Source organism: Pimephales promelas, chromosome 17, assembly GCF_988280905.1.
Source record: "Pimephales promelas chromosome 17, fPimPro1.hap1.1, whole genome shotgun sequence".
Lineage (NCBI taxonomy): Eukaryota > Metazoa > Chordata > Actinopteri > Cypriniformes > Leuciscidae > Pimephales > Pimephales promelas.
In genome coordinates, this window is record NC_142785.1 from 6,365,124 (window position 1) to 6,378,234 (window position 13,111).

The following is a 13,111-nucleotide window of genomic DNA, read 5'->3' on the forward strand; positions in this document are numbered from 1 at the left end:
CTGTTTTCTAATCATTTTAAATTATAATATTAATATTATAATATAAAATTAAAAAATGTTTATAATATTAACCCATCCATTTGTTAGGTCTGCAAAAGTTTTATTCCATTTAAATTAGGCCTGGATGCAAAAAAAAAATGGGTTTGTTGTGCTGCAGGAAAGTGACCAACTCATGAAGCATCCCACTATCTAATACATTTTTTCAAAATAAAAGTTTAAGTGACGTTTACCGGAAACGCGCATGCGTCTTGAGCTTCCTCTACACACGTGCAGAATGGAGTCCCCACGAGAAGATTTGGTCCTCGACCGGACTCAGGTAAACGAGCTATAGTTTCCTCGCACATTTGTTATGTTTTACTATTTGTGTGTGTGTGTGTATTTCCGATTGGGTGGGTAACTTTACCTTGTCAAAATGTATTTACAAAGAATCAATGCTGTGGCAACCAGCTGTTTACAAGCGCGGCAACCAAACTGTCGAGGTTTAGATATAAAAACATGTAAAGTTATTATGTTTAGGTTGACCTGTTATGTATATGCCCAATGAAGTTATATTGTTTGTGACTATAACAATGAATGACTGATTCTATGGCTGTTTCTGATTCCATGTCTTTTTCTGACGTTGGAAACGTTTTAAAAGACGCTTAATTTTGTTCAAACATCATATTAAAGGCGAAGAAAGCTGCACAGGCATTACAGGCATATATAAAGAGCAGCTCCTCGTCCCAGAAACTCTTCCAGAATGAGGGTCAGGCCATCTTCCTACTGTTTACTCATTGGAAAATCCCTAAGAAGGAGCAAACCATTCGCATGTAAGTGTTTCAAAGGGAAATGAATCCAGGGTCATTGATGTAGACATAACGGATTTAAGTATGTTACTGCTCTCACCAAATGTGATTTGTCCCACAGTCCTTTACCCCATGGAGTGAGGAAAGAAATGGGAGACGTGTGTCTCTTCACCAGAGATGAACCCAACATGACTTCAGAACAGACGGAGAGATTCTACAAGAAGTTACTCACTGAGAGAGGCTTCAAAAATGCCATAGAGGTATATTTTATCTGTCTGATCATTCAATGCTTTCAGCAATTATTATAGTTTACTATATGCAAATGCATTTCAGCAAACCCTATCCTGTCTCAGTGCTGGTCGTGGGTTAAAAAGTGCTAAAAGTACCTCAGAGTGTATCCAGACGAGTCTCCTCTATTGGAACTTGTCTCTACAAACTTTGAAACAAACAAGCAGGTCTATTTAAAATTATGTTTTACCTATTTAAAAGTATTTAAAAGTATGTTTACATGATTTTTTTCCCCCTCTTGTTAGGTGATTCCCTTTAAGGTTTTGAAAACTGAGTATAAGCCGTTTGAAGCCAAGAGAAGACTGCTAGGCAACTTTGACGTGTTTTTGGCAGACGCACGTATTCGACGCAGGTTACCCTCCCACATTGGAAAACATTTCTATGAGAGGAAGAAGTAAGTTTGCTTTTAAATACACAACAAAACAAAAAATAGTTCAGAGTTGAGATGTATTGTATACACTAGATATTTAAAGGCTTAATTTTATGATCAAAGCTCAGTGGTTTTTATTGTGGAAAACAAATAATGCATGTATATATTTTTATTCACAATTAATATTACATATAAAGATAAATATTTGATATATTAATAATAACACATTTTTCTTAAATAAATGCATGCATGTGTGGGTATTTATATATACAAATTAAATGTACACACTACACAAACATATATTATGTAAACAAACTTTTATTTTGGATGCGATAAATCGTTGCCCATCCCTACTTTAATATATTGTTCTAATTTTCTTGTCGGGGCAATAACATTAAAAATGAACACATCTGCATCCCTTTTTGAAAATGACATCTGTGTGAGCTGTATGAAATGCATCTACACTGACAATAGATTGTGAATGACATTCATAAAAGTTCTTGTTTACTTACTTTTCATAGTATGTTTTTATTTGGTATTTTATCTTTGTCTGTTACTGACTTTCATTAATGCATTGTTTGTATAATTGTATGGTATTTGATCTTATTCTTGTGAAGATGCTAATTTTAAAGGCGCTATAGAAATGAAAGTTTATTATTATTCCTCTCTGTCAGGGCTCCTCTGTCGGTGGATCTAGAGAGTAAAAGTCTGGCCAGACACATGGAGCTCCTCATTCAAGGCACCACCCTCTGTGTCTCAAACAAAGGCTCCTGTTGGTATGAACATTTGATATACTTACAGTACGTAGAAGCACTACAGCAAACCGTTTCCTGCGTCATAACAGCTGGATATGGGTTAAAAATGTGCGACAGTAACTCATAGTGTATCCAGACGGGTCTCCTCATCTGTTGGAACTTGTCCCTACAAACTATGAAACATGAGATTTTTCTTTTCTCCCAAAATCCCAAAATGTTTTCAGTTTCCCTGATTTGTGAGATTTACCTTTGCAGCATGGCACGTGTTGCACATTCAAACATGACGGCTGATGAGATAGTCGACAATGTGACCATGGCGGTTTCCACCATATCAACAAAGTCAGCAACAGTGAGTAGAGTGGGTTAAGAGTTTTATGCCCCTCACAATATCATTCGCTACTCATTATTTATTTTTGTGGTCTTGTGTTTTTAATGGGATGAGTGTTTTCATCCAAAACCTTGAATCTTATGTTTTCCTCTCAGACAGGAAAAAACATAAAAATCATCCATTTGAAGAGTCAGAACTCAGTTGCTCTGCCCATCTACACCTCTGACTTGAGTCATCTTGCAGTGGTCGAGGAGGCACAGAAGAAAGCTCATCCAACAAAGGTGAAGTTGCTTAAAGTTGCTCCAAAAATACTTTTGTAAAATAAGAAGTCATTTATTTTACCCTTTCATTTTTAGGGAGCACAAAAGAGAAAGAGAAAGAGCGAAAATAAGAAAACAGAACTATCAGAGCCGATCACTAAAGAGATGGAGAAAGATGAAGACTGTGAGGAGGAAATACCACAGCTGGTACCAATCGAGACGCCAACCAAAAAGCCAAAACGGGAGGTCAGTGTCTGCACATCTCACAAGGGACTGTTAGTAAAACCACTATTTACACTGCATGGATATTAATGCAATAATGGTGTTGTATGTTTTATAGGCCATATCCAAAAAAGGATTGAAAAAAGCACCCAGGCCTGCTAGCAAAGGACTTAAGAAAACTGTAAAAGACAAAAAACTGGCCAAGAAAACGCCAAAGGTCACAGGACGTGTTCTGAAAAGAAAAGCTAAAACAAATAAAATCTGAAATGCAATTAATGTACAGCTTAATGTGTGCAACCTGAATTTGTTATAAACATTTGTTCTGACAGATCAACAGTGAATTAAAAGAATTCTAAGTCTGATGATGGCTTTTGTGAATTCATTTATATGAAGTCGTATCTGGATTTGATGATGCAATGTTCTGTTTACAATGGAAGCTTGTTTCTGCCACTGAATAAAAAAAAATAATAATAATTGCGACTTTTTATCTCACAATTGCGAGATATAAAGTCAGATTTACGAGATATAAAGTCAGATTTGCGAGATATAAAGTCAGAGTTGCGAGATATAGTCAGAATTGCAAGATATAAAGTCAGATTTGCGAGATATAAATTCAGATTTGTGAGATATAAAGTCAGATTTGCGAGATATAGTCAGAATTGCGTGATATAAAGTCAGATTTGTGAGATATAAAGTCAGAATTGCGAGATTTAAAGTCAGATTTGCGAGATATAAAGTCAGATTTGTGAGATATAAAGTCAGAATTGCGAGATATAAAGTCAGAATTGCGAGATATAAAGTCAGATTTGCGAGATATAAAGTCAGAATTGTGAGATATAAAGTCAAATTTGCGAGATATAAAGTCAGAATTGCGAGATATAAAGTCAAATTTGCGAGATATAGTCAGAATTGCGAGATATAAAGTCAGATTTGCGAGATATAGTCAGAATTGCGAGATATAAAGTCAGAATTGCGAGATATAAAGTCAAATTTGCGAGATATAGTCAGATTTGCTAGATATGAAGTCAGAATTGCGAGATATAGTCAGATTTGTGAGATATAAAGTCAGAATTGCGAGATATAAAGTCAGATTTGCGAGATATAAAGTTGCAATTCTGAGAAAAAAAGACAGATGTGCGACTTTTTATCTCACAATTCTGACTTTCTCATAATTGTGAGTTTACATCTCACACTTCTGACTTTATAACACACTTTTCTCAGAATTGTGAGATATAAACGCGCAATTGCAACTTATCAGGCCAATTCTAAGGGGAAAAAAGACCTCAGAATAGTTTAAATCCCACAATTCTGACTTTATATCATGCATTTCTGACTTTATAAAACGCAATTGCCACTTTATATCACGCAAACAAGCTTCCATAGTTTACAGTAGGTGTGTGTAATAGATGTATTATATTACATGCATTTGATGATCTAGATGGTGTGTTGGACCAGTTGCTCTTGTTGTGCTGCTGTTCCTGTTCACACTGGTTTGGAGTTCTTCCACTTGGTTTGGTAATGGTCATCTAGTCACTGAGTCCCATGTTTTTTCAAAAAATGTGAGATTTTTGCCAAGATCGTTTTGGTCAAGACAGGTGTTTTGAATGGTCTCTCTCATATTTCCTGGATTTACGTGTGCAGCTGATTACAACGAAAGGAACCAAGTAGTCTCTGAAGGCAAGTAAAAAAAGTTTTGATGCTATCAACAACGTTTACATGATATTGTTAAAAGGATAGCTCAGCTACAAATGAAAGTTGTGTACTTGCCCTCATGTGACTTCTGTGGAACAGTGGTTTTATGTCCATCCAATGGAGATTCCAGTCAGTTTTGGAGTGACACGAGGGCAAGTAAATGACAGAATCTTCATTTGTGAGTGAACAATGCGTTTCAGAATGATATTTATATTAAACAGGATCGTACAAAGCGAGTGACATTTACTTGTGTATTTTTTGTTTGACAGTCAGGATGCGCTCATTGTGATTTAAGTGAAGATTTGACTATGCAAACAGTTCGGGACCCTGTAGTTGTTGGACTACCACAAACCCATCGTCATCTTGACCTTGACCATTAGTGGGCTAGCATTGAGTGCTGGTTTGGTGGTCATCCTCAGCTCCAGTGGATTATTTGGCAGTAAGCCGAGAGACTTGATGCCTGTGAAGGATGAAGTGGGCCAATTGTGTTTTTCAGTTGGGCTGATGTTTGCTGTGCTCGGTGTGGTCTGGACATTCATCATAAAAGAAAATGAAAACAAAGGCAGATGGTCTAGAATTAGATATAGTCGAAGACGTCACATGAAAAACTTGCATGCACGTGTAATTTTGACAAGATGTCCGTTATCGTGATTTCTCTTTATGTTCGTGATCCTGATAAAAGCATTGGTTTACAGCTGAACCTCAAGGTTTATTCACTTCAGTGTACTTTGAACATCTGTAAAGGTGTGCGTCATGTTTCACGCAGTGTGTACTTTTAGCACTGTAGTTTTCTTTAGATGGATCTGAATTGAAGAGCTGGTGTCTAGCTATATGTTTCAATAAAAAGGGACACTAATATAAAATTACGGATATGGAGAAAAAGCATCCAGGAGTTGGACGTTGTAAATGTGCCTTTTGGTTTGCAGTTTTTCATGACATCTTTGGACTTTTTGTCCTCCTAGTTGGGGTGTTTTGGGACATCTTTTTCCATGACTTTTTAATATACGCTGGAGCTGTGATCATTTTCCTGAGTCTTATCTGGTGGGTGTTTTGGTACACTGGGAATATCGAAGTGCCTCCCGAAGAGCTGGAGGATGACGTTGCTCAGTACAAACGCGCTAAAGGAATTTCAGGCGTTATGCGTAAAGTCTCGAGCAGTCTCTCCAACGGACTGAGGAATTCCCTCAGGAGAAATGGAAGAACCAACACTCAGCCTGGAGGCTCTCATGAAAACCGCACGGCCAGGGCGGATCAACCGGTTACCATTGCCATGAGCTCCTATCAGAATACACAGCCAGCTGAGACGACCAACCACCTGAACCGAGACCCTTTAGTGATATAACGTGCAGGTAATGCTACTAACACCCTAAAGGTGTTTTAAAGAATACAAACTAGTATATTGCAATGGAAACCAGCCATCTTTCATGTTATCATCAATAAGCATGATCTTTTTATTTTCATGCAACGTGTGGCTTTGTTAATCATTTATAGCATTCTGGTCGTCAGGTGGAATCCCATTGGCCAGGACAGAGAATCAAATAAGACTTATCTTTTGTACCACACAGCAAACTTTGCTCGACTTTCAGTGTTCGGCTCTGATTTGCCTCTTTATTCCCAGAGTGCTCTGCAGGAAGACCCTCCTCTCTCCACAACTGCAGTCACGACTTGCCTTTAGAAGTGCTTTATAGATCTTTAAGATCATCAGTGTTATTCAGCTACATTCATGTATAATTGTTCATATAAATGTATTTAAAAATTGTTCATTTAATCCAACTGAACTAAAATATTTTTCTATTATTTAATATGGTAACGTTTTACAATGATGGCTAACTAATTAATAATGAACAATATTTGGGGTAACACTTTACAATAAGGCTTTATTAGTTAAAAAGAACAATAACTCTACCGCATTTATTAATACCGTACAAGTTATTGTTAATCTTTACATTTACTAATACATTATTCAAATTAAAACTTGTGTTTGTTAAAATTAGGCAATACACTGTCAACGAACAATGAAAAGCTGCATTTCTTAACTAACATAACCAAAGACTAATAAATATTTTAACAAAATGTAAGTTGTTAGTTCATACATTGTGAACAGATGAAACCTCATTTGTTAATGCAACGTGAACTAAAAATAAGCAATTAGACTTTACCAACTAACATAAAAAAATAAATGCTTTAATATATTGCTCATTGTTAGCTAGCTAATGCATTATTGTTAACTTCTACTGATAATATTATGTAATATGCTAATTTAATATGCATGATTGTCCTGTTTTTTTTTGAATTCATACTAATTTGTTGACAAAATGTTATTAAAAAAGGTTTTAAAAGGAGGGTTTCCCAGTTTTTCATGGAAGAAATTCCATTGATATTAAAGGTTCTTCTGAATGATGATTGATTCTATTAAAGGAGTAGTTCACTTTAAAAAAAAACTGTTGCTGATAATTTACTCACCCCCATGTCATTCAAGATGTCCATGTCTTTCTTTCTTCAGTGGAAAGGAAATTAAGGTTTTTGTTGAAAACATTCCTAGAATTTTCTCCATATAATGGACTTCAATGGGAACCAAACGGTTCAAGGTCCAAATGAGAGTTTCAGTGCAGCTTCAAAGGGTTTTAAACGACACCAGGCGATGAATGAGTGAAAGTGAACAACTCCTTTAAGAGTCTATTATGATGAAACAAATGGTAGTATCAATAGTTATTTAACTAAACAAAAGTACAAATGTGGTTAATGACGATAGTTCAGTTTTTGTCATGAAAAATATTTGACAAATTTAAACCGATCCCGAATGTAAAAGTCAAAAGTTTTGATAGCTCAGGGACATCCCCTCCTTAAGACATATTTACATACTAGGTTTAATAAAGTTTTGACTGTTGTGTTCAGTTCAGTGACTTCCAACACCTCAGTGGAAGATGATTCTCTTTATATGGCTGCTTTACATGATTATTTGTGTTGAGGGAAAATGTGCAAAGAATTCTTATTACGATGGACTTCTTGAGGAGTGTCAACATTGCTCCATGAGATGCAACTCTCCACCAAATATTTGCAAAACATTTTGTACCTCAAGTAAGTATACTTTTATTTCTTATTTAAAACTTTTTCACTTAGAACAAGCACATTACATCATTTAATGTAATGTGCTTGTTCTAAGTTACAGTTATGGTAAGTTACATACTCCTTGCAGAATCAGTAAGTTGTCAATTTTTTTAAAACTGAGATTCAGCTTACCTTGAAAAGGCTAAATAACATTTTTAATGTTCAATATATATATATATATATATATATATATATATATATATATATAGGCCTATATATATACTACCGGTCAAAAGTTTTAGATCGGTAAGATTTTTTGTTTTTATGTCTCTTCTGCTCACCAAAGGCTGCTTTATTTGATGAAAAAACAAACAAACTGAAAAACAGTAATATTGTGAAATATTGTGACAATTTAAAATGACTGTTTTCTATTTGAATATATTTTAAAATGTAATTTCAAAGCTGAATTTTCAACATCATTACTGTTGCTGATTACACATCAGTTTTCAGTGTCACATGATCCTTCAGAAATCATTCTAATATGCTGATGCTCAAAAAACATAAATTATTATTTTCAATGTTGAAAACAGTCGTGTACCATTTCCCCCCCAAAATTCTTTGATGAATAGAAAGTTCAAAAGAACAGCATTTATTTAAAATATAATCTTTTCTAACATTATAATTGTCTTTACTGTAACTTTTGATCAATTTAACTCATCCTTGATGAATAAAAGTATTTTCTAATTTCTTTCCCCCAAAAATAAAAAATAAATTCTTACTGACCCCAAACTTTTGAATGGTAGTGATTAAAAGCTTTCCATTTCAGATCAATTCTGTTCTTTTGAACTTTCTATTCATCAAAGAATCCTGAAATAAAAATATAAAAAACTGTTTTCAACATGGATAATCATCATAAATGTTTCTTGAGCAACATATTATAATAATTTCTTTAGGATAATGTGACACTGAAGACTGAGTAATGATGCTGTAAATTCAGCTTTGATCACAGGAATAAATTACACTTTACTATATATTCACATAGAAACCCGCTGTTTTAAATTGTAATAATATTTCACAATATTACTGTTTTTTTTGTTGTTGTATTTTTTTATCAAATAATTGCAGCCTTGGTGAGCAGAAGAGACTTCTTATATATATATATATATATTCTACAAGCCTGAATATACACAAAATACCTTGTGTATAACGAATCAAGGGTATGCCTATGTATTATTTTGTCTTGTGAAATAATGTATGTACATATAAATGCATAAAATATCCATTTAATAGCTTCATCAGATAAAAAAATGCAATAGTCTCCAGTTATTTAAATATCAAACTCTTTGAAAATTCTGCAAAAGGTATGAAAACGTACGTCCACGATGTACGTCTTATGTTGTTCTCTTATACCTTGTGTCCTTTTCAGTACCAGCAAATGAAGCTGAAAACAATCCAAATATCCGTTTCATTTTGATCGTGTTTTTTGTGTTCCTGGGAGCTTTCACTGCACTGACCATTATTCTGCGAGTTATACGCAGAAAAACCTGTAAGCCCATCATCATGAAAGGTATATTGCTGTAAGAATTTTGATATATTATGAATGTAGACAATTTGGTTCAAATTTTAGTTCATTGTGCATGCATTTGCTTAGTTTACTGTACTTGATTTCAAGTTGTATGACATTGCATCTGAAAACAACAACATCAAAAGAAAAAATATGTAATATAATAATATGTAATACAGATTATTTTCATTTTAAATGCATTGTACATGATATATCTAACTATACTAGTAGCCAGTATCTTATAATGACATTAGCCTACTTGTGTGGCAAACACATACTTATGAAGTCAATGAAATATCACACAGCGATAGGTCAAGAACAAAAGACATCTGACAGCGAGAGAGGTTCGGATGTCACAGAGCAATCTGAAGACACGGATGAAGCTACGACTGATTTACCAGATGGATTGAATCAACATCACTACAACTCCAATCTGCCTCTTCCCTCCACTGAGGAAGGCACCACATTGCTGGTGACCGCAAAGACAGTACAAACTTACCAGTTTACACCGGTCACACATGGAGGACACCGCATGGAACTAGTATAACAGCAGCAGACTCTGAAAACTCTGCAATCTCACCTTGGCCTACTCTGTCCTGACTGGATAACATTCTCATTATAATTTGAAATGGAGAGCTGGATGTACTAATTATGAACACATGACTTGAACACAGGATGGCATTTGACTGTCAAAGTGAACTTCTCTGCTATTTAGGTGTAATATGAATGGAAACAATTTTCAACATGCTTTATCCAAATGTTTTACGTCTCAGATTCACTCACATATATTTATCAAAGCAAAAACAGTACACATTTTTGCCCATCTTTGTTAAATTAAAATGTGTTCGCCTGCTTCAATTGTAGTCGTCTTATATATGTAATATACTTCAAGACAGAAAAAAATGCATGGCATTTATGCAAAAGGGATAGTTCACCCATGACAATGAAATTCTGCCATTATTTACTCCCCTTTATTTACTATTTCCTCATCCCAAACCCTGTAGCCGATGCTTAATTTTCTCTCTCTCTTTCAAAAGGATATGCACAATGATATTCTCAGTCACCATTCACTTTCACTGTAGCTAAGGCGACGGAGGTGGTAAATTCCTAATATTTATTCTGCTTAACATTACCTTTTATGTTTCACAGAGGAAAGAAAGTCATAGACAACAACACGCGGGTGAGTAGGCTAAATAATGACAGTTTTCATTTTTGGGTGAACCTTCCCTTTAAATCAGAATTTCAAACTTACTAAAATGTCAGCAACCACTGTTGAACGACTTCTAAATAGTTTTATTTCGGTATCGTTTTGACCCATGTGACAATGTTGGTGCCACGTGACACCAAGTCTGTCATGTGACGGACACGAGCGCTGTGCAGTGGCATTAGCGAGCTCTCGTTAGCACAACGATATAAGAGCTTAACTGGGTAGAAACAGTTAACTTATGCTGGACAATAAACCCTTACGATACTCCATAAACAACGTCTTCATAGTTGTGATGCATTAAACGGCATTAAAGTGCCTAGTGTTGTCTGAGCTAGGCCTCGGTTGTACTGCAAATGAAACTATGGAGAACGATTCAACATGTAAACAATGCTGTTAAATGTCACTTGGGATTAATCTGAAACCTTTAGGGACCGACTCAACTGAGATTCATGTCGCTTGCCAAACCGTTTAATCGGGATTTTCAGAATGAACGGTGAGTTGCAACTTGCAAATTTGAGGTGAAATATTCCTGCTGTTAAATCTGTTTGAATCACATTTCATTGTTATCTAACAATATTGTTTGTTAGGTTGTCTGAGGTTTCAAAACATTCAGTCAGTGTCACTGCGGTGGGAATATGGAAATCCTACAATGTTATACACTTTAAATTGTAGTGAATTATTGGAACAAAATGTTTTTTTTTTTTTTTTGTGGTTACTGGCAATCTGCTTTTCTACAGTAACTTAACTGCCTGGTACTACTTATTAAGTTCTTTATCTGCAGTTTTGACAGGGCATGTCAAATGTGTGACTGCATTTTTAGACTGATGTTTCCAAAGGAGCCAAACTTACAGTTTTGTGTGTGCGGGTGTGTGTGTATAGATAAATATAATACACTCCACTGCCAAAAAAGGTCGCTTTAAGAAAGAAAGGTGATTTAAGTAATTTTGAGCGTGGCATGGTTGTTGGTGCCAGACGGGCCGGTCTGAGTATTTCACAATCTGCTCACTTACGGGGATTTTCATGCACAACCATTTTTAGGGTTTACAAAGAATGGTGTGAAAAGGGAAAACATCCAGTATGCGGCAGTCCTGTGGGTGAAAATGCTTTGTTGATGCTAGAGGTCAGAGGAGAATGGGCCGACTGATTCAAGCTGATAGAAGAGCACCTTTGACTGAAATAACCACTCGTTACAACCGAGGTATTCAGCAAAGTGTTTCTGAAGCCACAACACGCACAACCTTGAGGCGGATGGGCTACAACAGCAGAAGACCCCACCGGGTACCACTCAACTGCACAACAAATAGGAAAAAGAGGCTATAATTTGCAAGAGCTCACCAAAATTGGACAGTTGAATACTGGATGAGTCTCGGTTTCTGTTGAGACATTCAGATGGTAGAGTCAGAATTTGGCGTAAACAGAATGAGAACATGGATCCATCATGCCTTGTTACCACTGTGCAGGCGTGTTGGTGGTCTAATGGTGTGGGGGATGTTTTCTTGGCACACTTTAGGCCCCTTAGTGCCAATTGGGCATCGTTTAAATGCCACGGTCTACCTGAGCATTGTTTCTGACCATGTCCATCCCTTCCCATGTCACAAAGCTTGAATCCTTTCAAATTGGTTTCTTGAACATGACAATGAGTTCACTGTCCTAAAATGGTCACCAGATCTCAACCCAATAGAGCATCTTTGGGATGTGGTGGAACGAGAGCTTCGTGCTCTGGATGTGCATCCCACAAATCTCCATCAACTGCAAGATGCTGTCCTATCAATAAGGGCCAACATTTCTAAAGAATGCTTTCAGCACCTTGTTGAATCAATGCCACGTAGATTTAAGGCAGTTCTGAAGGCGAAAGGGGGTCAAACACAGTATTAGTATGGTGCTCCTAATAATCCTTTAGGTGAGTGTGTGTATGTATACTGTATATGTAAGTGTGTGTGTGAAGAAGGGATCAGATGAATATATTCAGATCGACAGTGGTTACGCCACTGCGAACTGCTGCATGTTCTGTTTCTGTGCAGTCACATAACATTAGTTAATCATTCATAAACATTTCATGCACTGTGATTTTGACATGTTTATATTGTTAAGTGAGGCCAGTTCAGTCAGTAATATTTCAGGACATTGTTCCTTACAGGCGCGCAGCAAAATGACCTGAAAAGACAAAACCTGTTAGAGAGACTTCTTGATGCAGTTAAACAGGTAAGGTGACATTGACTTGTTTAATTGACTATTAATAACTTATTTATGCAGAACAGTTCCTCTTTTGCCAATGCTGGCTTCAAACAACGAGGAAAGAAGTTGTTATAAAACAGGCCAAGGGAGACCAGTTTTAATCTATTGGGCTAGAAAGAAGTATAAAACGGTTTAGATTTTTTTTAATTGTCAGAATGCCTTTCGTGAACGAACACTGCTACATCATGCCCTATCGAGCCATGTTGTTATATTTTTAATGCTGGGAATTGTTTATCTTTCTCCCATTCACCAGCAGTTTTATTTAGTGAGTTTAGTAACAATGGCAGATCAGAATGTACTGCAGCAATCCTTGAAAAACATATATGTTGCATATAAAAGTCTATCATTTCCAACTGT

At 35.9% G+C, this 13,111-nt stretch overlaps 4 protein-coding genes and 1 non-coding gene across 6 annotated transcripts in view; all 5 read left to right on the top strand.

Annotated features, from left to right (window-relative positions):
* Positions 1–169: 169 nt before the first annotated feature.
* rsl1d1 (ribosomal L1 domain containing 1) lies at positions 170–3,370 on the top strand. Its single transcript, XM_039685472.2, has 9 exons — positions 170–316; positions 670–809; positions 907–1,045; positions 1,319–1,467; positions 2,118–2,219; positions 2,454–2,547; positions 2,682–2,807; positions 2,883–3,032; positions 3,127–3,370. Exons 1-9 carry the CDS (start codon positions 242–244, stop codon positions 3,271–3,273), a joined length of 1,122 nt encoding a protein of 373 aa, XP_039541406.1. The 5' UTR covers positions 170–241; the 3' UTR covers positions 3,274–3,370.
* On the top strand, positions 1,110–1,234 carry LOC120488830 (small nucleolar RNA SNORA55). The gene has a single exon (XR_005624662.2). It is a non-coding gene; the product is annotated as a small nucleolar RNA SNORA55 (small nucleolar RNA).
* A 1,609-nt stretch (positions 3,371–4,979) lies between the features above and the next one.
* On the top strand, positions 4,980–7,042 carry LOC148971441 (transmembrane protein 238). 2 transcript variants are annotated; one of them, XM_089121835.1, is made up of 2 exons: positions 4,980–6,049; positions 6,319–7,042. In XM_089121835.1, the coding sequence occupies exon 1, from the start codon at positions 5,572–5,574 to the stop codon at positions 6,040–6,042; it is 471 nt and encodes a 156-aa protein (XP_088977961.1). In that variant the 5' UTR covers positions 4,980–5,571; the 3' UTR covers positions 6,043–6,049; positions 6,319–7,042. The 2 variants fall into 2 exon arrangements, with proteins under 2 accessions (XP_088977961.1, XP_088977960.1); XM_089121834.1 differs by having other exon boundaries at positions 5,410–6,049; positions 6,207–7,042.
* A 92-nt stretch (positions 7,043–7,134) lies between these two features.
* On the top strand, positions 7,135–10,333 carry tnfrsf17 (TNF receptor superfamily member 17). Its single transcript, XM_039685323.2, has 3 exons — positions 7,135–7,778; positions 9,175–9,315; positions 9,618–10,333. The coding sequence occupies exons 1-3, from the start codon at positions 7,625–7,627 to the stop codon at positions 9,857–9,859; spliced, it is 537 nt and encodes a 178-aa protein (XP_039541257.1). The 5' UTR covers positions 7,135–7,624; the 3' UTR covers positions 9,860–10,333.
* Positions 10,334–10,481: 148 nt separating this feature from the next.
* The window catches only part of snx29 (sorting nexin 29), a 192,729-nt gene continuing 190,099 nt past the window's right edge, over positions 10,482–13,111 (top strand). Inside the window, exons 1-2 of the mRNA XM_039685322.2 lie at positions 10,482–11,012; positions 12,657–12,721. Of these exons, the coding sequence (XP_039541256.2) occupies positions 11,006–11,012; positions 12,657–12,721 (72 nt within the window). The 5' untranslated portion in view covers positions 10,482–11,005. The remainder of the gene's footprint in view (positions 11,013–12,656; positions 12,722–13,111) is intronic.